We start from the raw sequence: 24559 nt of genomic DNA, 5'->3' as shown, positions 1-24559 counted from the left end.
GCAAAAAGTAAGGAGTCAGCGATGCCACGAGGGACTGCTGTCTAGCAGGAACATCAGTCCCGGTCTTCCCAAATGCCAATTCTAGTGGGGAGACACCCACTGACACAGCCAGGGGATGAGAGGGGGTGAGGGGCATAAAATGAGAGCAGAAGTGATGTAAGACAAGAGATGGACTCCAATCTTACATGAGGCACCACCTGCCTCACCTCTTCTCTCCAGCGGAGATGCCCACAGGGCAGAGTCACCTCCTGCTGCAGTCATAGGCCCCGGCTCCCCTCAGCCCTCTGGCTTGGGGACTCCTAGAGAAGATGGGCGAGAGGCAGGGGACAGGCCCAGGATGCCTGGTTTAACAGCTTGGCTCACATGCCAAATTCAGACCCAATCTTCCTAAGTGAACCATGTTTTTATGTAGGTCTACAGAGAAGGTTCTGGGTGGTGTGGCCTCCCTGCACCTGTCTCCTTTCCAGCTCACACCTTAGCAATGCAGTATTCTGTTCCTAAACTTCCATGGCTGCCTCTGGCTGTGACAAATCACTGGCTGTTCCACCTTGCTGCTTCCACAGCAGGGCAAGTGCCCGGGTCAGCCCATCCGCAGTCAGCAGACTCCCAAAACCATAAGGGTCTGTGCCCAGGCTGAGTGGGGGCCACTCCCCAAGGCGAGGACACAGTTTAGAAGCACCTTGTCCTGCCTGTGGGTGCAGCCACCCCACTGCCCTCGAGCACGCGAAAAACAGGATCACTTGGTCCAAGAGGCATTCTCCAGACTCTGGTGCAAAATCAATAGACAAGATAACAGGCCCGGGCAGCCTGACCTGTAGCAGGGTCCAGAGGTTCTGAGGCTGCACCACCAGTGGAAGCCAAGGAGGTGGAGACAAAATGTTAAACTGCAGACCTGGAGGCTCTGCAAAAAGGCAAGGAACAAACAGGAGTGGGCTTGTGGTCTCAATTTCTCTGGACACATAGAACTCTTAGCCTCTTATCTTGGTCACATTTAACTAAGACCTCTACCCTGCCAGCAGAAATGCCAAGGAGCTGCTGGGCCCTGGTACGCACAGGGCACCGGATCCAAGTTTGGACCAGCTGCCTCCTGCTCGGGCCTGACCTTTGTGGAACCACTGGGTTTGCTGACTTCAGATAAGGACCCATCTCCCTTCCTACTAGGTTTGCTACCCCATCCTATCACAGATTACCTAACAATATTCCAAATAAAAACTCTCGACTTTTTCCTCCCACCAGTTCACATCCCATGAAAGGCAAATAAACCCATTTCTTTGGGGATTAAAAAGAGTTTTTAAATACAATAGTATGAAAATATAACTTAAAAATATAAAAGTCAACAGCATACGGAAGACTTAAAAATCTGTGTTTTGCCCATTAGTCCCATAGGAAATAAACACATACTCAAAAACATTAACACTGTGACAGTCCATAAAACCAGCTTTAGAAATCAAGTTACAAAAGCCATTTCGAGTAAGAAAGCATTGCGGTTCCAACCTGGTCAATGAGTGACTTTTAGCCCCAAACATGTTATGTCTTCATTCCCCAAGCCCTGGGGAGAGCTTTTTCCTCAATGCCACCCAGCCAAACACAGGAAAGGGCTTCTGGACCCCTCACAACACCGTCGGGACGACAACAAATGAAGAAAACGCCTTGCTTGCATATTTGGTCAGTGTTTGTAGTGCAACTGAGTGGGGACCTCCAACTGCCCCAGCCCGCTCGGCGCTGGCTCTTCCTCCCTCTCAAGTCACAGTCATCCGGGAGTGGGCAGAGACAGCGAGAGGATGGAGGTAGAAGAGGGGGGCAGAGAGAGGAGGGAAGGAATGATGCTGCAGAGCAGCAGGCTGGGCCCCCAAACCTGACCCCCACACAGGAGAGTGTCACACAGGCAGCCCGAAGCGGTGCTTCTTTTTCTTCGCAGGCTTCAGGGGGCTCAGTCTGCGGAGGTCTTCCTCCACGTCGGACTCCTCCATCTCGTCATCGGCCGAGATCAGGATCTGAGGCAGTGGAGAGGCATGGCCCCGAGTTACCGCCCTGAGGTGCCTTCCTCCTCTGCCCTCCCTGGACCCCGGCACGGAAGGGGGGACAGCCCGTCCAGGAGGCCTCAGTCTTATATTTCTTTGAAAGAACATGGTGGGGAGGCCCCGTTTACAGAATGAGACAAGCTGGCCCACTCAGACCCCATCCATGGGCTACTAAAACCAGCACTGAGTCGACATGCCCTGCCATCTGCTGGTGCTCCCCACTTCTCCCCCATCCTCCAGCTGTGGCGGAACCCCAATTAGAGCAAAGTCGCAGGGACCTGCCGCCCAAGGTCAGCCTGGCAAAATGGCCCGATGTTGACCATGGAGTCCCAGGCCCTTCAAGCTGCCTCAAATCCAGCGAATGCAAAGTGAAAAGCCCCTTTCAAAAGGGGAAGAAAACATCTGTGGGGCACACACAATGCAGGGGGATTTCAGAGCAGCTGTTCTGAACTGACTTTGTAGCTTCTGAAGACAAAAGGGAGCTCTCTGCTTCTGTGAGCCCCTGGAATGACTGGGCCATGCAGCCAGGGCACCAGGGAATCCCCACCCATTCACTGCCCCACTGCCTCCTCAGACCTCTGAGCACCAGGGAAGGACTGGGACAGCCCAGGTCAGGATGGAGAGGCCTAACGTGCACCTGTGTGAAGCGAACTCATTCTACTCCGGGCCAGAGAGTCTCACCACCTCTCCCCGGGCCACTCCCTTATAGGGTTTCCTGACTCCAGCTTCCGGCCCCTTATCAAACACTCTCTCTGGCTACCTACCACCTGCATGAGCACACCTCAGTTCCTCAGCCTGGACCACAAAGCGCCTCGCCTATCTAGCTCAGACCTCTGCCTCTAGCTTATTTCTGTCATTCTGTCCTATCCTCTGGAATACACGCTGCTCTGGCCATAGCAACTTTCACATTACCCCAGCGCCAAACCACATGACCATGACTGCTCACGAGCAGCTGCTTCTGCTGGCAATGCTGTCATTCACCTAATGTTCACTGGGTTCTTATATGACAGGCCCCAGGCCACATTCCAGGGCTTACCCTCTGTCCTGCCATCTATCCAGCTTTCGAAACTCCCTCAGGATGCCCCTAGAGTTAGACTGCCTCAGGGTCCCTGGGTTCTGCTAATGCCTCAATCTTAGAACTTACAGCAGTGTCATGACAAGCTGGTCAGGCATTTGCCCTCTCCTCAACCACAAGCAAGAAGGCCTCTGGGGAAGACATTCTCTCAGCCATTTCTGAAGCCCCTCGAGCCCACTGGTTAGCACACCATGGGAGCTGAACAAAGGGCTCTCACAGGGCAGCCCTGCCTCTCTGGAGACACAGAAGTAGGACTTGAGTGCTGCCGCCTGCCCAGAACACACAACCTGGCCTCATGCTCCTGTTGACAACCAGGAGTCTCCCTCAAGTCCAAAACTTTAAGTTAGGAACCTTGAAAATAAGAGGTGAGGACCCCTACATTTTAGAAATTTCCAGCTGCTTGGCCAACACTTCCCTTGCTCATTAGTGGTGGGCAGGGAGTCAAACACCTGAATGCTTAAAGGTCAACGGTCAGGCCCAGGAGAGTCCTTGCCAGCTTCCCTGGAACAAGGCAGCTCCTCCCTTTCCTGTCTCTACTGGCATAGGGAAGGTGGCAGGAAGCCACCTCCACCAGGTGCTCTCCCTCCCTGCCCTGGGAAGGCCCATGGGACAGCAGGAATGGGTCCAGGCTGGATGGGAGCTGTCAGCCTCTTCTCCCTCCCCTGGATGGCATGAGACATGAGACCAGAGGATCCTTAGGTCAGCAGCACGAGGGCTCGGCCCTACCTCGGACTCGGACTCCTCATGAGAAGCGGCCCTTCGGTAGCGGACCTTGCTCCCGTTCCTCGAGTCCTGGCTGCCTCCCCTTTCTTCCAGTTTAGCTTTCGTCCGCCCCTTCCTCATGAGGAAGTTGTCCACTACCCAAAACATGAAAGCCTGTGGGGAGCAAAAGTGCAGATTACGCGGGGACAAGGCCCTTGTGAAAGCAAAGCAGAGCAGCCCAGCCCCATCCTCTACCCCACTGGAGATGACAATATCCCAAACCAGGGAGAGAACCTTATCCAGCCCCCCACCCTCCCGCTATCTCTCAGAAGCTGAAAAAGAGATTTCTAGCCTCTATTTCCTTTGCTTTCTTATCAGAGAACATCCTGCCCTATTTAGCCCAAGGTTACGTGGTAACTGATGGGACCGCCTGCCTTGGCCTTGCCCCAGCCATTGGCAGAGCGGGCCGGAACCAAGGTCTCCAGACTCCTGGTCCGGCTCCTCCCAGGGCCCATCAGCTAGCATACTCTGCCATGTCTGTCAAACCCAGGTTCCTTTCTGGTTTCTTCTCAGATCTCCTAGCTTCTAGCCAGTGTGCTCGTGAGTTTCTCTGGGAACTCTGTGGTAGAGAATAGCTGATGCGGGTGAATTCTTAATGACTCTGATCTAGGAGTCATTGTTATTCGAGGGGTGGGACCCCCGCCGCAGAAGCCCGGGAGGGCAGGACCAAGTCCCTAGCACCCTCCACCTTGTACAGAGGCCCTGCCTGGCAAGGAAGCAATCTTGCCATTTCCAGGTCTGGGGTGGAGATGGGAGGTGACCAATGCTCACACAGAGGGGCCTGAGAGCTGTGAGGTGTTTTCTCTGTCAGACTCAGAATTCTGCACAGGAACACAGGAAGGCAGGGCACAAACTGGGGTAAAAAAATGCAACAAGGCACTGACATTGACAAAGAAGGGGACGATCAGCATGACGATGGCCAGTTTCAGGTCTGGGTTTTCAATGGGATTCAACAGGGACACCTGTAAAGAGAAGCAGACTTGGTGAGGTGGAGAAAGGCCACAGAGAGAGTGCTTGAAAGGAGGGGTGGAGGGAAAATCATCCATGAGGTGCTAAGAGGGGGACTTAGCTTAGACATTCACCCCACCACCTCATACCCAGGGCTGCAAGACCACTTAGAGCAGTTAGTGCTCCCTGTGATGTGGACATGGGGAGTGAGGTCATTACAGATACTAGCAATGAGGTGCCGGGCCACTTGCTAACAGGAATCCTGCATCCCAACCACTTCCTGGAGGACAACAGCTCTAAAAAGCCTTGGTTTATTTTCTTTAAAAATAAAACTCAGCCAAATAAAACCAAAGGATGGCCAAGCTACTTATTTCCAAAGGTGCTTTGGCTGTTTTCATGTGGGCATGTGGAGGAAGTGGGCAGTGGAAGCTTATCTGCACTGTGCTGGGGCCAGAGGGCAGAGGGCAGAGGGCAGAGGGCAGAAGGCAGGGCAGAAGGAACCTGTGAAACAATGTGTGCCCAGCTGCTGCCTCTGGCACTGAAAGGTTCTGTTAAACAAGTGGCCAAGAGAGGTGTGTTTGAGGAAGACATCTGCAAATGTAAAGAACACCTGTCGGACATGTACAGGTGCAAGGCCTGAAGATTAATACTGGACAGGTCTGAATTTTCATTGGATTTGTATATTTCATTGGCTTAATCTGAAGCAGACATTTGTGTAATTGAAGTGGATGATGCTATGTAAAAAATTGACTAGTTACTGCTCTTGATAGGTAGCCAATTGCTGCCATATCAGACCAAGTCCGGGCTGTATTCACTAAGTTAAAAAAAACAAAAAAAACAACAACAATAAATTTGGTTTTCCAGTAGGGTTGGAGTAGGGGGAGTGGCGAGGGAAGTACTGTCTCAGCATCTCAAGGAGCTAAAGAAGAGACAAGAGGCAAACCTTTTTCCACTGAAGAATTAGGAGGATGATGAAGACGACAGATTTTTCAAAAATCATGATCACGATGTAAAGAGCACACTGCCCGACCCAGGCTCCGACCCAGGCTCCACACTGCAGAGTATCTCCTGCAGGGAGAGTGGGCGCTTAGTCACAGGCAGCTCAGGTGGGCACTGCAGCTGGCGATGCCCCGCCCCACTCCCCAAGCTCCCGGGAGCACTCACGTGCCCCTCCCCCACGAGAACCCTGATCTAAAGCTACTTAATGAGCCCCCAAAGCACCAAGAATCACCTCAGCCCAGACAGACAAACGTGGGTGTTTTAAACAAAACCAGAGAATTCCTAATTTGGAGATACCAGAGTGGCTTTTCTTTTAAGAGATTCTAAGATATAATTAAAAAGCACTAAAGTTAGTAAGTGCCTATTGCTGGAGCTCGGAAGAGCTGGTTCTTTTTGTCCGCTGGCAGCAGAAGCGGTGTTAAGCAAGACTGCTATTATTACCCACTGTTATTTTTCCATTGACTGTGGTGCTATCCACCCCGCCCCATGAGCGGCCAATGTTTACGAATTATGAAGGCAGCAAACAACCTCCTTGTGCATCTCCCACCCCCTCTCCTCTGCCGTTCCTGCTGCCTCAGCTCTAAAAGATTCTGTCTGGGATGGGGTCCCCCAAAACACCTTGGGCTGGGAACAAGGAAGAAAAGTTCTCAAGGTAAGGAGTGATGGGCTATGCCTCAGGGTTGACAACGGTACACCTGTGGTCCCATCAGTCACTATGCTTGAGAAATGTAGGAACCCACCAGTCCACGCTGGGGGACACTCAGGCCCTGACATGCCTCCAGAATGTTTCAAAAGGGACATGATGAAGGGTGGAGGACCAGCCCCTCCAGGGAGAGATCTACATCCTCAGTGACAGGCAGAACCCACGGGATGAGCCTCTGGGTTCATCCCCAGTGGGAGACCCAGGGGAGAGGAGGGGGTAGGGGAGGCTGCCAGGGTTGTCTGACCATAGCTGGCCAGAACAGGGGCTGGAGAGTAACATCTCAGGGCAGGCTAAGGCCCCAATCCAGGCTGAGAAAAGAATCTGGACCAGAGAGAAATCTCCAGTTTCTCATTTGATTCTATGGTTTTCGTAGCAATCCCTGTCCAGGCCCTAGCACCAGAGGCCCCAGCCCTGTCCGAGTCTGCTTACTGCACCCAGTGGAAGCACAGGGAATGCCTTCATGCAGCTGTAATGGATCAACACCCGGCCATTCCCTTTTCTGGAAAACCTTGGGAGAAGTGTGCAGAAAGCATGCTGAAGACATCATTACCTCTTCTGAGGTCATCCTATCTTTTTCTACTTCTGGAATAAGACACATTTGAGCCAAAAAGTCATTTCAGAATCACAATCTCTCCTAGCTAGATCTTCAGTGGAGTTTTGTAATCTTTTCAGCAAACTACCTTACCTTACAGAGACAAGTTCTCAAAAACAACAGGTCAAAGTATTTGTTAAAAACCATTAAGATTGGGGACAGTCAGACAGAAAGCACTGGTAGGAAGTATCTCTGAATGGGGACTAGAGTGTTTAAAAGTCAACAGAACAAGTGGCAACACTCATTCAATATGAAAAGAAACCTACTTGCTCAGAGTGTGTTTACTCCCTTGCTCTCCAGTTTTAAGTGACTGACAGGAGAGGGAATGTTTTCCTTCCATCTGCCTCCTCCCTCACATTGCTGAGTTTCAGAACCACAACTTAGCTGCAATTGCCTTTTTCATTTAGATGCTTTAATAAGAAAGTTTAAAAAAAAAAAACATGGTGAAAAACGAAAAAAATCTAGTGTAACCCCACTCTTACATCATTTCCTCCTGTGTATCATGAGTGCACGTGCTGGTTTTTCTGATTTCTGTTCCATTTCAGAGTCTTATGCTTCCCGTGGTCCCACCTTTTAAGGACAAACAAGCCAGGCATTCTTGCTGTGTTATGCTTTTTACCACAATGGACACCCCCAGGTACATGAGTGCTTTGCTTTGCTGAATTATGTCCTCAGGATAAATCACAGGAAAGGGGCCAAAAGGAGGGAACACGTCTGTATCTAGAGAGGCTTCAGAAGGGAGCGTTAGGGCAGGACGGGCGGCCAGGCCCACAAACCACTGGTGCCCGTGGGACACAGACCTTGTTTTCAGGGGTCCTGCATGGGGAAGAGCAGCCCGGTCACCGCACTGCAGACACCACGTATCGCCTGGATCCTGTCTCACCCTCAGGGTGTTTGGCATTCCCCAAGTCCCATGTTCTTGTTAGCAAGTTCAACTTCTCTTCTAGGGGCCATGGAAGCACCTAGAAAACAAGCCCCTCTTCTTCATTTACCTGAGAAGAGAGCTATGGGGCCTACATGGAATCACTGCCTCAAGTGGCCGGCCAGTTAACTGGTGTGGCAGATAGAACAATGGCCCCACAGAGACAGAGAGCCACATATTAGTCCCCAAAACCTGTGAATGTGTCAGGTAACGTGGAAGAAGGGGATTAAAGAGTGCAAATGGAATTGCTAGTCTGCTGACTCTAAGACAGAGAGAGTCCCCTGGAGTATCTGGGGTGGGGGGGCACCCAGTATCATCACAAGGGCACTTCAGAGTAAAAGGAGGTGGCAGAAGGTCAGAGCGATAGGATATGAGAGGAACTCAACCCTCAAGCTGCTGTTGCTGGCTCTGAAGACAGAGAAAGAGGCTACCAGCGAAGGAATGCAGGCAGCCTTGGAGGCTGGAAAAGGCAAGGACATGGTTCTGCCCTTAGACTCCCAGAGGAACGAGGCCTGCTGACAGAGATTTCAGTCCATGAGACCTGTGTCGGACTTATGAACTACAGAACTGTAAGATAGTAAGTTTGTGCTGTTTTAAGCCACCAGTTTGTGATAATTTGTTATAACAGCAGCAGAAACAAAAGAAATTGGTAGAAATAGAAATCAGGCGACTGAGGACACACGCTCTCCTTCCTCAACCCGGTGTGGGAGGACTGGGATGGTCCTTGGTAAAGGGCAGCTTCATCTGGAGACACCTGGTTTGAAGACTCAGGTTCCCAAAGGAAGGGGCAAGGCAGGCCAAATAGGTAAGAGGAGGGTGGCATGGAAATAGGAGATTCAAACAACCACTGCCTTCTTCTTTCCAATCTACTCTTGGGGATGCAGAGACAGTACGCTGGGAACAGGTGGAACCATAATGCCTGGAGCATTAGGACTGGACACAGTCTCTACTCTCAGGTCACTGAGTGGCATGCAACTGGCTGTAGGTGACTTCCCGGGCACTGGGAGCTATAGTTGAGAGCTCTCCCTTCCAGGAGGGATCTTAACAGCAAAGTCGTTTTGAGCACTGTTCTTAGAGGTGATGGGAGGATTAGGAGCCCAGTGTGGCAGCCACGAGGCACCCATCTTCCTCCCCCACTCCACCATGCACTGGCTGGGGAGCTTCCTGCTCAACCACTCAACCACTCTGGGTGCCTATCCTACAAACGAGGATGCTGCTGCTTTGGCCGAAGTACGCTATGGTCCGTTTCCATCCTCCAAGCTGGGGAGCCCACGACTCGGAGCTCCTCAGAAGCCTTCCCTGGATCCCCAGGAGCACACTTGTGTGTTGGACACTATCTTAGGTCAGTGACTCATCAGGCATCAGGTAACGAAAAGCTAAGAAAAGCCCTCCCCTGAGCTCATCTCCCTTCAATGGAGACAGACAATTACTAAGATTTCTAGAAATACCCCAGGCACTCACAGCAGGCTCCTCAAATCGGCTCCCCTTTTAAAATGTCAGTCCCTAGTACATGCTGAGCCATGTAGGAGTGAGCAGCCCTCAGGCCCAGGAGAGAAAGGGATCTGGAATTCCACCTGCATCCCCTCCCTTCTGACCCGTGTGCACCTTTCATGGCAAAGGTTCCACTCATACTGTTCCCACCAACAACAGGTGCTCCTTCCTCCAGATAGCAGGCCAGCTGCGAGGTGGGAGAGCTGCTGTCCCCCAACCCTGGGTCCTGAATCACCAGGCTGTAGCAAAGCCCGGAGAAGGTGCCTCTCACTGCAGCCCTCTTGGGGCCACATCTAGCCGTGTTTCTCGGAGTACAGAGTAAAAGGCATTGCATTTGTGCTCAGAACAAGCATGGTAGCAGCCTCCTACCCAAGCTGCATCCCAAGGGGGTCAAAGCTGGGCCAGCCTCCACTAGTCACCTGCTTTAAGTCATGTATCTGTGAGTGAGGATGGAACTGATGTCCTCGGTGACTATGTGTGTCAGGTGCTGGGTGGGGGGCCAGCCCGAAGTTAGGAGGTAGCACAGCAACATGGTCCCAGGGGGATGGACCCTCCAGTCCTGACTTTTTAAGCCTCAGTAATAAAATGGTCCAATAAGAGGATAAGCACAGACATGCAGTAGAAAGAGGGGCAGCTCCCTACTGAGCATCTCCCAAACCAACAGCCACCCCCATCTCTTTAATGATGTGGCAGCTTGGCAGAGTGGCCTCATGGCCCTGTGGTGGGGCCGCCAGTGCCCTCTGGTGGAAGAGGCCAATGTTGTCCCCATCCCTGCATCTAAGGTGCCTCCAGCTGCCAAGGTGGAGCCTAAGCAGTGAGGTGAGCACTCACGTGCCTCAGGTGGGGGGAAACACTTTGACACTGACAGAGGGATGACGCTCAGCCCCAGAACAAGCCCCTCCACCACAGAAGAGACAGCCACCAGCTCCTGAACCTTCTCTGAATCCAACGGCCTGGAAGGCTGTACAGGACAAGGAGCAGAGCCCCCTCTAGGAATCCCCCTCCATGCTCCATCAGTGTCCATGGTACGTTACCATATTCGCCAAAACGCAGGGACTCCCACTGCTGCCACTCCACCAGGACACTGACGGCACGCACACCCACGTAGATGAGCAGCATGCCCACGGTGGCATCCAGGAGGAAGTTGATGAGGTACCTGTGAGGAGAGGGCACAATGGCACCATCAGAGAGCAAGAATCCAAGTTGGGCCCTGAGTGCTTACCAGGGCCACAGTCAGCGCTGATGACAAGCACTCTGTGCCTGTGCAGGAGGCCGCAGTGCTCACTCTGGGAGCCCCGGTGAAGCACCCCAGTGTGCAGACACTCTTCAGGGGCTGGACAGCTTGAGAGAGGGGTGGAGGGGAGACAAAGAAACTTTAAAGACTACAAGTGTTCCCATCAAATGAATTAAGGCATAAGACAGAGTGATGGAAGCAGCCAAGGAAGTCAACAGGAAAATAGAACTTAATAAACTCTGCTCAATGCCTCTGTTCACTCCCTGACAGCTCAGCCCACCCAAGGCCCCAAGTCAGTGCCACTGACCCTGAAGCTCAGGAAGTGGCATCGGGGATTTGTCAGACCAGAGGGCAGGGCCACACGGCCCTCATTCATCCCTGTGCTTCCAAGCCTGCCATGGAGACACATGCTAGTCAATATTTCCAAGGAGAAAGCTTTACTTCCCATGGAAAAAGCCAGATGATGGAAGAAGGGGAGGAGGAGAGGCAGAAGAGCATGCCTACCTTGACCATGTGTTCTTGTAAGGTCTGTTTCCACTTGTCTGACACACATGTCTTTCCTTATCAAGGAAAAGTCCCTCGCCCAATGGACCTCTCTCGCGGGCCCTGTACCAAGATCTCACTGGGCACCACTGACCACAGGCCCCAGCTCTCCAGACTGCAGAAGTTAAGCAGTCACTGGGTCAGGCTCTAGCCCTCTCAGATGCCACTTGGCTCAGACCATAGACCACCTGTGGTGCTTTCAAGTTGCTGAGACTTGAGGCATTTTATGCAGACTGAGCCCCACTCCAAGGCCTGGGCTTCAAGATGCGCACAGCTCTCTGACACCAGAGGGTGCACACTCTGCTCTGTGTGATCAGGGCCCTGGAATGGTGAGAAAACCAGAAGGAGGGGCAACCTCTTCTCCCGCCTGCCCTTCCTCTTTAAAATCACAAGGGGTCACTCTCAGACCAGAGATGGAAGGAAGAGCAACTGCTTCCAAGGCAATTTTTCCAAGTTCACAGCTGAGCTTTGGCCCCAGGCTATGCTGCTCTTAGATGCCCATATCTAATTGGTTTCAAGTGGTTCTCACAACTGAGACCCATCCTGAAAAGCATGAACAACTAATACACATACAAGCATACCTTAATTTATTGTGCTTCACAGATGTTACATTTTTTACAAACTTAGGCAAGACCCTCTACCAGCAAGAAGATTACCACTCGCTTTACTGTGATACTCACTTTGTTGCGGGGTCTGGAACTAAACCTGTACTATCTCAGGTATGCCTGTACATACGTTAGTTCACTCGTTCCCTCACCAACTATTTATTTGAGCCTACAGTGTGCCATGCCTTGGGATAAAGATAGAAAGCTCTATACTCTGAAACCAATACAGGTGAGACACCATGGCAGACAGCACAGTATGATGTGACCCCAGGAGCCAGACTGGGTGGGTTCAAATCCCTGCTCCCTTACTCTTTAGCTGTGAGCTATATAATCTCTCTGTGCCTCAGTTCCCCAACTGTAAATGAGGAAATCAAAGTATCGATATTGCAGGGCTGTATCGATATATGAGGATCGAATGAGTCAATAAATGTAGACAGTACCCGCCACACAGTGAGTAAACATGACACAAGTGTGTTCTCAGAATCATAGGCCCTCAGAGTCACTGAACCCTGATGTCAAAAAAGCTCAACTCCCACCCAAAGTAGCATCCTTATAACAAGGGGCCCCTGAAGCCACAGGAAGCAGCTCATCCCCCTCTGTTTAAGTTTCTCCTCTTCCTGAGTAGAAACTGGCTCCCCTTCTAGGTCTGCAGACTCCCAAGGTGCCCCCGGTCTAGCCCAATCCTTATTCCACCTGTAAAAAGTCACAGGGCAAAGCAGTGGTGGACTGGAGGAAATCCCAGGGCAGCACCTGCTCTTGCTCAAGGCCCAGGTCCTCTCACTTCAGGAGCAATGCTTGCTCTGCCTTCTAGCCTCCCACCTAGCAGCTCCTCAACAGACTGCCGGAGCTCTCATGTCTTCCTGAAGTTCTAACGACAATAATCTCTAACTGAACTATTAACATCTTCATTGGTAACTGCCCCTATGGTTTCCAACGGCACTATACTCCTCATCTGATGAAACCTTCATGATGATCCTGGGGATCTGACAGGACACACAAGACAGAGGAGGAAACTGAAGTTAAGCTGCCTTCCCACAGTCTGGCTCTCCGTCAAGTGCTCTTTTTACCACCCCGAGCTCTATCTCGGGCCTTTTCTCCTCCAGGTCAAGCACTCGAGATCTGTCAACAGCCCCTTTTCCATCCTGGCTGTGATTTAGTTTGTCCATGTCCCATTTAGAGCTGATTCATTTTCTTTTTGCTGATGCAAGGGAGAATTAGGTTTTCTCTCCCCGGTGTCTCTAGTGCATAGAGCTGGCTCTCAGACTATCTCCACCAGTGACATCAAAATGATTCACCAGAGGATGACATGAGCTTGCTGCTGGGCTCAAGGATTGGAAAGACAAGGCCCTTTCCTAACCATCTCCCCTGCAGGACGATCACCCTTCCAGTCCCCTGCTTTGGGACTACATTCAAACATCCAAACAGATCACAACTGTATCTAGGTCTTACTAAATCTCAAAACTGTACACTGTCACCAAAAAAGAGAAGCTTTACGCTTCTTCCAGTTCAAATGGTCTTAAATACCCATGAAACCTCTTGGCAAGGGACTCACTAGCCCTCCACCCCACTCTCCCAAAGAGACTGGGCAGGGCTGGGGGGCATTCCAGCCAGAGGGCAGCTGACAAATGCACAGAGGTAGGAGACAGCTGTCAGGGTGGAGAGCCACCAGGAGTAGCCCACCATGGCTGAGGCACCAAGTTTGAGCCAGGACGGTAGCAGATGGAGTCAGGATAAGGCAGGTGAGCCTCCTTTCCACTCCATCTGCTAAGTGAGGCACTACTCAGGCGCTGTCAGCAAGGAGGACAGTGCATCATGGCCCAACAGGGGCTTCAGGCAGATTGCTCGGGGGCTGTGTGGAAGGCACACTACACTGACAAGGAGAACAACACACGGTCTTCGGGTCAAGAGGTCAATGACGGTCAAAAATGGCTTTGACCCTCAGTGGCTGACAGCACAGAGAAGCCCCGTGTGTCTTGTTCCAGCACAGAGACACTCCTTGGGGCATTATGCTGCCCAGCAAGGGGCTGCTTGAGAACTGGGAGACATAGGAGTACTAGAAAGCCAAGAAACAGAACTTAGATGGATCGGCAGAAAGCCCATGCACGGGGCAACTATCACCAGGTAAAGCCCCAACAGCCAACTAAGCTGTGTGTCTGAGCTCACAGGATGCTCTCTCGGAGGAGCACAGAGGAAAAGCAAGCTGCCCCCTCCCCAAGCACAGAGAAGCAAACTGTCCCTTCCCCAAGCACAAAGGAAAAGCAAGCTGCCCCCTCCCCAAGCACAGAGAAGCAAACTGTCCCTTCCCCAAGCACAAAGGAAAAGCAAGCTGCCCCCTCCCCAAGCTGGAGGAAAAGCAAGCTGCCCTTCTCCAAGCTGGAGGAAAAGCAAGCTGCCCCCTCCCCAAGCTGGAGGAAAAGCAAGCTGCCCTTCCCCAAGCTGGAGGAAACATGACCAGCAGCAGAAAGCGAGGCCAGCTAACATTTTCAGTGATGGGGAAGGTGACATTTGTACTCAAATATGAACCACTTACAGTGAACAAGGGTCCTCTTCGGTGAGATCTGCTAGGTACACATTGGCAAAGTGGATGAACAGCATTCCTATGGCTTGTTTGGAAGTGTCTAAAAACCTGTACAAAATAGGATCGGTACTTGTGATCACACCGACAGGAGGACAATATCCAATCTGGGAAAAATGTTAAGTCTGAAGTAGGAAAAAGCCACTGGGAGACCCCAGCTTTCAATTACCAGGCACCTCCTCCTGGGGCATCATATTTACTCGGGCCTGGTGTTTCAGCTACTTTTCAAAACCTTCAATAACACTGCACTGAAATTCCTAAAAGACCACTGATTAATAACACACAGGGTAGGCAAAAGTAGGTTTACAGTTGTTAACACAGAAAATAATACAATTAATAAATAATACAAGAATAAACTTTCGTGTACTCACAACTGTAAACCTATTTTTGCCTCACTCTGAATATTTAAACACATTAAACACACATTTAAAATATGTTTCCAGCCCTAGCCAGTTTGGCTCAGTGGTTTGAGCATCGGCCTGAGGACTGAAGGGTCCCAGGTTCTATTCCAGCCAAGGGCACCTCAGTTGCAGGCTCCGGCCCCCGGGCCCTGTGCAGGAGGCAACCAATTGATGTTGTCTCTCTCACACCCATGTTTCTCTCTCTCTCTCTCTCTCTCTCCCTTCCCCGCTCTCTGAAAAGCAATGGAAAAAATATCCTTCAATGAGGATAAAAAAAATAATAAAATATGCTTTTACTTTGTTACTTTTTGTTACTTCAAAATAAAATGCCTGATGCCAACTTTGTGGTGAAGTCCAAGGTGCCCCCGCTTGATGCACTCCCAGGAGCTAACTGCTGTGCAGGACTAACCAGCCCTGCGAAACCCTGGACTGCAGCCGACGCCGAGCCACGGTCAGCTGCTGCCGGTTAACGAGGGCTGGGATCGGGGGTGGGCAATGTCTTCTGTGAAGGGTCAGAGAGTAAATATTTTAGGCTTTGTGGGCCGTGGTTCTCTGCAGCAATTACTCAACGCTGCCACTGTAGCCTAAAAGCAGCCACAATCACTGCCATTCCTATAGCAGTTTATGAAAAGAGTGAGCCAGAACGGGCGCAGGTGAGTTTGCCGACCCCTGGGCTAGAGGACAGGAGTTTCAGAAAGAACAAAACGAGGTTGTTAGTTGCTGGGACACCCTGTCATTTCCCCCAGTCCAGCCCGTCCACATCCCAGGAGCAGGTGGAGACAATGAGGCCCTTCAGTTCCTCCTCTGCCATGAACACCTGGAGACAACTCGTGGTGTGTGGCTGAGGAGCCTTTGGACTGTGGCCATCTCTCAGCCCCCCAGGCTGAGCATTCAGAGTGGGGCTTGGCCAGGGAAGGGGGGTGATGAATGGGCACACAGGCATGAGACATTGGCCACGGGTCTTAGGGCTACACTAGACCTTAGAGGTGATCCAAACCAACTCTACAACTGAAGCTTGAAAATCAGTTCCTAAATCATGGCAAAGTAGGAGTCACCAAAGGGCTACATGTGTAAAACACAGAGCGCCCCAACCCTTGGTCCTCCCTAGGTCCCTCGGCCCAGGCTCGAAACTCAGATTTTAGGGAAACCGCTGGGGAGAGAATACAAGTAAGAGCTATGAACATCCAGAAATAATGCATTAAAGATCAATCAAGTATGTCCTTAAAGTTTTATAAAGAGGCCTCTATCACAGTGATTTATCAGATGTTTTCTGTGGAAGGGAAAATGGCTATCTTGTTAGGACAGGAACCAGCCTAAGGCAGCCCAAGAAAGACGGCTTCTGTGGGCATCATGTCCTGAAGAGCTGGCTGTCTCCTTCCCAGTAATTTCTTTTTTGAGTTTTGTCTATAGAAGCCACACCTGAAGCTTTACTGCCATTTTTATGAAGGAAAAGAGGTCACCACAGGGTTAACTGAGGAGCGAGAAAAACTAGCTTTGGGGAGAAGAGCATTTACATGCTGTTTTTGACTAATCTCCAAATTTAGATTATTTTTTGCTTATGCACATAGACTATAGAATCCCAGGGTTTAACATAATCTAACAGGGAGCCTTTAACTACAGGAGGCTGCAACCCAGACTGATATAGGTGTTATCTCCCACCTTCTAAAATCGGACAAGAGTGATGACAGAATAAAGGTAGGCCCAACATGCATCTGAGAAACAGAAATGCTTTCATATTACACATAGTTCCTAACGAGTCACTCATTTAAGGGAGTCTAACACTTTGTTATGTATAATTGCTCACATTCCACCCCCATGCCCCCAACCATAAAAACATTCCAGGACTGAGTTAATACTTAAATACCTACCATATCCTCCATGGACGTCTTTCATGCTTTGGTTCTCGGAAGCGTTTGACTGAAAGAAAAGACACACATTCAGTAGCTTTCCAGTGATAACAGAGAGAAGTGCATATAACAAGTTGGGTTATGAGCACATGCACTGTTTACAATGTCACATTACTTGCTCTTTTAATATGTAGCAATGTATGAAGGTCACAGCCGTGAAGGTCACAGAGGCCCTGTCCTGCTGCCGACCAGTAGACTCTTCAGAAACGGACACTTATGAAGAAGGACTCCTCACAGTGTGTGGGAAAATCATATTTTCTTCTTTGTGACAAGGCTCTCAGATAGGGACTGGAAACCACAAAGTGGGATGTAACTACTTCTAGCTTCGGGATGTACTCTCCCCAACGACAAATCCAGCCACCCACCCCAAGGCTCACTGAGTGCCACTCCCAGGAGCCACTGAAGAGACACTGGCAAAGGCAGTGGTTGGGCAGGAGGGCTGGCACATAACCAATGTGTGGAAGTGCTGGAGAAGAGGTAAGTGTGGGGCAGAGTGAGGGCTCAAGAGAAGGGTGGAAGAAGGGTGCAGCTAGGAGAGGCTTCACTGGTGAGGGAAAGGTCCTGAAGGCTGGGTAGTTTAGAAATGGATTAGGGAGGGGAGAGAGCTACATTCTGGACAGAGCGCACACCATGAGCTCATAGGTACAGGGATATAACACGGCACAGTGTGATTGGCATAATTTGATTTGGCTTTGTTATAGCAGGTAACAAGGGAGACAAATGAGCCGGGGCCACATGAGGGAGGGTCTTGAATGCCAGGCTAAGGAATCTGGACTGAGTCCTAGAGGGAAGAAAAAGGCAGGAAAGATGCTAAGCAAAGTCAAAGATATGGTGGGAACTGTGTTTTAGAAAAGGGCTCTGAATTGGGTAGATTCAGAATTGGGTTCCTGGGGTGGCAAGGGCTGAGGACGGACATTGGCTCTGTCACAGCACCAGGTGGCGGGACTCCCAGGTGGCGGTGGGACTCCTAGCCACAGAACCGCCGGCAGGGGCGGGTGCTCACTCAGCCACAGCCTGACTGACCTCAGAGGGTAAAGGACTCCCCAGATCGACACCTTCACTTGGGTCTACAGACACAGCCACTTGAACAGAGGAAAGCACAAAGGTTTCTGAGTGCCCTGTCCTCCAGTGAAGCTCCAGGCAGACTATTTCCACAAGGATTCTATTTACTGAAACAAACACACAGAGTGTGCACGTGTGATGATGTCCCACACGAAGTACTGGGAAGAACCAGACATGGACAAGAGCCCGTGGCAGATGCCAAGTTACCACTGGTAGCAGGCAGGAGTGAATCCTGCAGAGCCCCAAGCTGCCAAAGAGGGAGCGGGGAGAGGAGGAGGGAGACAGGCAGGGAGAAAACGGCGTCCAATCAATAAACCCGACTTCTCTAAATGAATACAGGCAGTCTGCAGTTTGCAAAGTAAGGACCATGTACAGAGAAATGAAGTAAGCCTGGTGTTTAGAGAGACATTTTAGAGACCAAATAGCAGGTGGGATTGTAAGGTGGTCTGTCATTCTGTTGACATATCACACATGCAAAACATCAACAATGCTAAGGAGTCTGGAGCTGATGCCAAGAGGTTCTGCTCGAGCAAATGGGTCTCGGGCAGGAAGCCTCCTTCCCACAGCACCCAAGTGTCACCAAGGGGCTGGGGGATCAGCAAGGGGGAGAAAACCGGGCCAGGACAAAACAGTCTGGAGGGAAAGCCCCCAGTCAGGGCTGGAGCCATGTCAAGCTCATTTGTTTTTCTGCCTCAGGGGAATCTCTTCCCATCAGTATAAAATAAAAAATGTGAAAACAGAGCCCAAGGAGAAAATCCTCAGTCTTAGGAGACACATGCTGAAGTACCAGAATGGCTGCAATTTACCTTCAAATGGTTTAGGAGAAAAGTTACACATGATATAGTTATATACAATAAACATATTATAAATGGTGTAATCATAATACATTATCATTATAAATAACAAGTACAACAAATATAAATAATTATATAATAAATCTATTATTTATATTAATATGATATATACTATATAAAGAGAAGCAAATGTAGTGTTATGGGCCAAATTGTGTCTCCCCTCCCAATTCATATGTTCAAGTCCTAAGCCCTAGTACCTCAGAATGTGACTCTATTTGGAACCAGGGCCTTAAAAGAATTAAGGTAAAATGAGGTCATATAGGTAGACCCTAATCTAACATGATGGTATCCCTATAAGAGGAGATCAGGACACTCACAGAGACTGGGGTAACCATGTGAGGACACAGTGAGAAGGTGCCATCTACAAGCCAAGGTGAGAGGCCTTGGAAGAAACCAAATCTGAGGACACCTTGACCTAGGACTTCCAGCCTCTAGGGCTGTGAGAAAATAAACATCTGTTGTTTAAGCCACCTATTTTGCAGTATTTTGTTGTGGCAGCTTTAGCAAACTAATAAATGTGGGAACAATAATTGGTGAACTAAATAAAGAATATTTGGGTATTCATTAAATTATTAGACTTTTTGTAGGTTTAACACTTTTTGAAATAAAAAGTTGGAGGAAAACATACTCTAGAAGAATGAACTAAGCACCCATTCAGAGGTCATTTGGCAATATCTATCAAAATTTTACATGTCAGGCCCTTTAACCGCCAGGTATGTGTTGACAGGTATTACTGCGACATGTGCCAAGACGTATATGGATCTTTACTGTAATATTGTCATAACAAAAACCCAGAAAGAAGCCAATGCCTGTTAATATGGGGCTGGGCATATACATCATGGTACTATGCAACATTAGGCATTTACTAAAAACAAGGTAGGTCTGTATGGACTAATATAGGAAGATTTCCAAATTGTATTAACGGCAGAGTAACATGCACACCATGATTCTGTTCACATCCATTTTAAAGGATATATATTTATGCTGGTATTATGTATGTGTTTTTTCCCCCTAAAAGGAAATGTGACTATTAATAAGGGCCACCTTTGATGAAAGGAATTATGGATTGGGGGAGTAGACTGTTTATGTCATGATGGTTTAAAACATTCTTCCATATTCACATTGCTTTTATATCAAAAGTTCAGAAATAAAAGAGAAACCTGTGTCAAGAGACTTGTGCTAACGTAGCAGAGTGGGACGTGGGAGAAACCATGTGACTCACAGCTGGGCTCTGGGACAAGACAGGGAGAAGGGGGTGTGCATGCCGGTCATGCTTGGGGAGCAGCCTCAAACAGCAGTGACTGAGATGGATTCAGATTCTGGGCTAGAGCAGAAGTGTGGCTCCTGCTCTCTGTCTATCATCCCCTCGCCCTAGAATCTGAGTCTAAAATCTTTTCTTTTTAAATTAAAGGAATAAGATACATTAAAAGAGCTATTCCACATCTAACTTTTTTTTTTTTAATATATCTTTATTGATTTCAGAGAGAGGAAAGGAGAGGGAGAGAGAGAGATAGAAACATCAATGATGAGAGAGTCATTGATCGGTTGCAGCCCGCAACTCGGGCATGTGCCCTGACCGGGAATCGAACCCTGATTGCCTGGATCCTAGGTTGACGCTTAACCGCTGAGCCACGCCCAGCCGGGCTCCACATCTAACTTGATAGGGAAAAAACACAGAAAAAAATTTATTCATCTTTCCTGCTGTCTGACAGACCCATCTGGCCAGAGAAGAAACAGACAAAATCCTCGCCTCCCTTACATTCTATTGGTGAGGGTGGGGGGTTGAGGGGAGGGGTAAAGATGGAGCATGTCAGACTGCGATAAGTGACACTAAGGCAGGAAAATAAAGAGGAGGGCTGGAAGTGGGGTTTGTGACTGTAGATAAGGCGGTCTGGAAGGGGAACAGAAACCTGGAGAAAGGAAGGGGCGTGTGGACATGTCAGATCTCTCGGGGGTTGTGGCCGGGGTGAGGGCTCCACCTTTGCCTGCAGTGGCCTGGGGGTGGCGGCACAGGCTCACCGCAGCTGCTGTGCTGACAGTAGCCTGAAGGGGTCATGGGAAACAGGGAGACCAGTGAGAGACCACCACCGTGACACCAACCCAGAGCGAGCGAGGCAACAGTGGCTCGGTGGGGTGGTAGCAGGAGAGGGTGACAAGAGGTCGCATCCTGGTTTTATCTTAAACACTGCCCTGACAGGACATGCTGGCGGAGTGGCTGTGGGTGAGAGAAAGAACAGTTGAGAAGTTACTCCAGAGCTGGGACTTTGTACTGCTCCACTGTGTTTCCAGTTTTGTCTGGTGGCGGTGGTGGTGGTGCTAGGGGGTCAAGTTAAATTGGGGAGACACAAGACTTCTCTGGAGGTAAGAAACCTGGATGGTGAGCCAGGTACCCACTCCCATGGCAACAAGGCTGTTCTCTCCAGGGGCCTGTAGCTGTTCCCTCAGAGGCCACAGAGTGGCTCAGGCACAGCCCTAGGGTGACTGATCTCCTCTCGACTAAGGATGGAAAGAACTCAGTTGGAGCAAGATGCCAAGGCAAAATGCAATCCATTCTCTCTAACATTTATTTCTACCATATGGCGCCTGAGGGGGGAGGGCTGGTGGAGGGGCAGCAGGCACAGCTCAGGTGTAGGTCACAGCAACACCAGAGATGGCGGGGCCTAAAGAGCCCCTGGTGGGAAAAGGAGGCAGGAGAGTGGGGGATGGAGGGTGTGGACAGAAAAGGGGGTACATTAGGGAGCACGCAGCACACAAGGCTATTTCATGCCCTCATGATGCTGTGCTGCCGCCTCCATGCGCGGTGGGCCGCTAAGCAGGCTCTGACTTTACGCACACATATCCTGAAGACAGGCGTGGGGTCCTGTCTCCCTGCAAAGGAGTGCTGGCCAAAAGCCAGACAGACATGGCTTTGAGTCCTGTCTCTGCTACTATCTAGCTATGTTACTTTGTGCTAAAAAAGGGGGGTTGGAGGCGTGCAGCTATGACCTACCAGGCTGGCATAAGGATTAAATGAGAGAACACAGGTGAAGGGGCAAGCACAGAACCCATGCTCAGAAAAACAAACCACATTCTGTGTCCTTGCCCTGTCTTCCCTCCCTTGTGTCCGCTCCACTCAGTCCTGGACTGAGATGCCCCATCCTGGTCTCTGGTCTCTGGCGTGTGACCTTGGGTCTCCCAGCTGCAACCAGGCTCTCCACTCCAGCCTCCTTACTCCCATACCTGCGGGCAGCTCAGGGGCCTCCTGCCCCCTCCCTCTCCCCAGCGCCGAGTGCTCCTCTTTTGGAAGAGGTGGATATGCGAAGGGTATAAAATTCAGAGAGTACATTCTTTTGGTTAGTTGTATGGTATATCTTTGTCAATCCCTTCCTTTTAACTTTACATTGAAGGTGGTTCTACTGTAAGGAGCATATAGGTGAGTTCCCCCCACCCCGCTAATCTGTTTGTCAATTGTAGTGATTTGAAATGGTGGTCCCCAAAGACATGTCCAAATTCTGACCCACTAAACCTGTGAACATGACCATATTTGGAAAACAGGTCTTTGCAGATGTAATTAAGTTAAAAATCTTGAGAAGAGATCATCCTGGATTTACTAGATGAGTGCTAAATCTAAATACAAGTATCCTTACAAGAGAGAGAAGAGAAGAAGATGGGGGGGGGGTGCGCAGGAAGAGGGGCCTTGTGAAGACAAGCAGACTGGGCTTCCAGCTGTGACCAGGGGACCCTGCAGTGGAGAGACAAGGAAGACACAAGGATCTCCCCTCGAGTCACTGGAAACACAATTCATACTTTTTTCCCCTTTAAAAAAATGTGGGTTTTTTTATGTTATTGAATTTATTGGGGTGACATTGGTTAATGAAATTACATAGGTTTCAGGGATACAATTCTATAATATAATACATCATTTGTATATTGTATTTTGTGTTCACCCCAATTCGTACTGTTTACTTTAATCTTCATCCAAGGATATTTTTTCTATTGCTTTTCAGACAGAGTGGAAGGGAGAGAGACATACAGAGATGGAAACATCGATGTGAAAGAGACACATCGATTGGTGAGGCATGCCTCCTGCACATGCCCCAACCAGGGCCGGGGGTCGAGTCTGCAACTGAGGTGCATGCCCTTGGCTGGAATCGAACCCATGACTCTTCAGTCCGTGGGCCAACACGCTAACCACTGAGCCAAACCGGCCAGGGCCAATTCATACTTTTTAAATTGGCAAACAAGGTCCCCTGGCCTGGCCTCCCATTTTAGTGATGTCACTCACATTGTCCCTTTGGTTTGGGAGGACCCCCCCATTTTTTTTCACTTGCACAGCTCTTAGGCATGCTTCCAGTTTTAATTCAGACAATTCTAAGAATTGCTTCCTTTGCAACTCTCCAAAAGCTGGTGCTTTAAAGGTAAGCACATAAGAGCAGAGTGTCAGGACACTCCACTGGCTGGCACGGCACACGCAGGCAGGTCTTGTCCCCCTGCCTCCCCTCCATCCATCAGGGCAGGAAGCGTGGACATGCTCAGAAAGGACTGGGAGGAAAGAGGGCTCAAGAACAACTCCGAAAGCTCCAATAATCACTGGAGGGAAGGGCTGGTTCTTGTCAAGCTGTCTCCCACTGCTCTTAGCTGATGATAGGAGATGCACCATGAACTCAAGTTGGGGATGCTGCAGAATTTCTTCTATAATCAGAGTGAGGAAAAAATTCTGTAACACGTCATCGAGTCAAGAAACACCATGAAATGAGACATCCTGTCATCCTACTCCGATCTGGTAGGAAAAACAGAAACTAGAGAAAGAGGAAAGTTATCTAAAATGTCACCATCTGAATACAGCCAAGATCACTGCTGCTGCTCATGCAGCAGAGAGTGCTGCAGTCAGAATTTGGCTAAGGGTGCCCCTCCATGGGGTGCCACTGAGGCTCTGATTAATCGTGTGATGACTGCTGAAAGACAGGGAGGTGCTTGAGGAGATGGGGGCTCCTTGGCATCACTCCCCTGGTACTGCTCCTCCTTCCTTCCCCTGAAGGCTTCCCAGGCCTTGGTGCCGGCCCCTCCCTTGGACCTGTCCACTCAGGACATCGTGCCTCAGGCCTGGTCTCTCTCGATCCCCAAACAACCTTCCAAACCCATATGCCCTGCACCCTGCTCCCTCCCACTGTTATGCTGGGAAGTAATTCAACCAACTACTGCTGCCTCCTGTCATTCAGAATAGTGACCCATGGTGGCTTCACACACTCAAAACCAAGACATTTTAATGGTGTAATTTCGGCACCAAAAAAGGTTGAAGGAAAAGCTATCTTTGAAGAGGGACCTTTTTAACAAACTCTCAAAAATCACACTCAGGGGTAAATGCCATCACCCTCAATGACATGACACAATGGATCCTGGGCAGAGAAAAGGCTGGGTCAGCTAGGCCCATTCAGAGAGCAGAACCCAGGTTGGATTTGCTTGCCACAATCAACAAGCACCTTGTTGGAGCAGAAACCACTACAAACGTGACTGGGAAGAGATGCAGAACTGCAGGCCTGAGCCACGGTAAACCTGCAAGGACTGTGAATTCCACACACACCTCGTGCGCCACCTCTGAGTCTTTTCCTGGGGCAGGGAAGGCAGAGGAGTGGCCTCAAAGGCCACCTTCCATGACTCTTCCACGAAACGTCCCGCTCAGAGCTACATCATGTTTTATGTAATAAGACAAGACTATTGTTTGTTTATTTGTCCATCTGTCTGCCTGTCCATCCATCCCCCACAGTTGTTGGTGGAGGGCTCAAAATATAAATAAAATTGTCACCCTTCACTCTCATGATACATAAATTTGTCAAAAGTCAAACTTTACACTTAAGATCTGTGTATTTTACTTTATGTAAATGATAC

General features: G+C 49.9%; 1 protein-coding gene across 1 annotated transcript in view; it reads right to left on the bottom strand.

Moving 5' to 3' along the window:
* The window catches only part of LOC308567708 (store-operated calcium entry regulator STIMATE), a 51502-nt gene that overhangs the window by 4862 nt on the left and 22081 nt on the right, over nucleotides 1-24559 (bottom strand). Inside the window, exons 2-8 of the mRNA XM_081159540.1 lie at nucleotides 16740-16788; nucleotides 14426-14521; nucleotides 10548-10669; nucleotides 5750-5874; nucleotides 4743-4820; nucleotides 3823-3972; nucleotides 1884-1994 (exon numbers count right to left, since the gene is read on the bottom strand). Coding sequence (XP_081015666.1) covers nucleotides 1884-1994; nucleotides 3823-3972; nucleotides 4743-4820; nucleotides 5750-5874; nucleotides 10548-10669; nucleotides 14426-14521; nucleotides 16740-16788 — 731 coding nt within the window. The remainder of the gene's footprint in view (nucleotides 1-1883; nucleotides 1995-3822; nucleotides 3973-4742; nucleotides 4821-5749; nucleotides 5875-10547; nucleotides 10670-14425; nucleotides 14522-16739; nucleotides 16789-24559) is intronic.

Source organism: Miniopterus schreibersii, assembly GCF_964146895.1.
Source record: "Miniopterus schreibersii genome assembly, chromosome: 15".
NCBI classification, from domain to species: Eukaryota; Metazoa; Chordata; class Mammalia; order Chiroptera; family Miniopteridae; genus Miniopterus; species Miniopterus schreibersii.
Note: the sequence above shows the minus strand (reverse complement) of the source record. Positions and strands in the feature narration are given on the sequence as shown.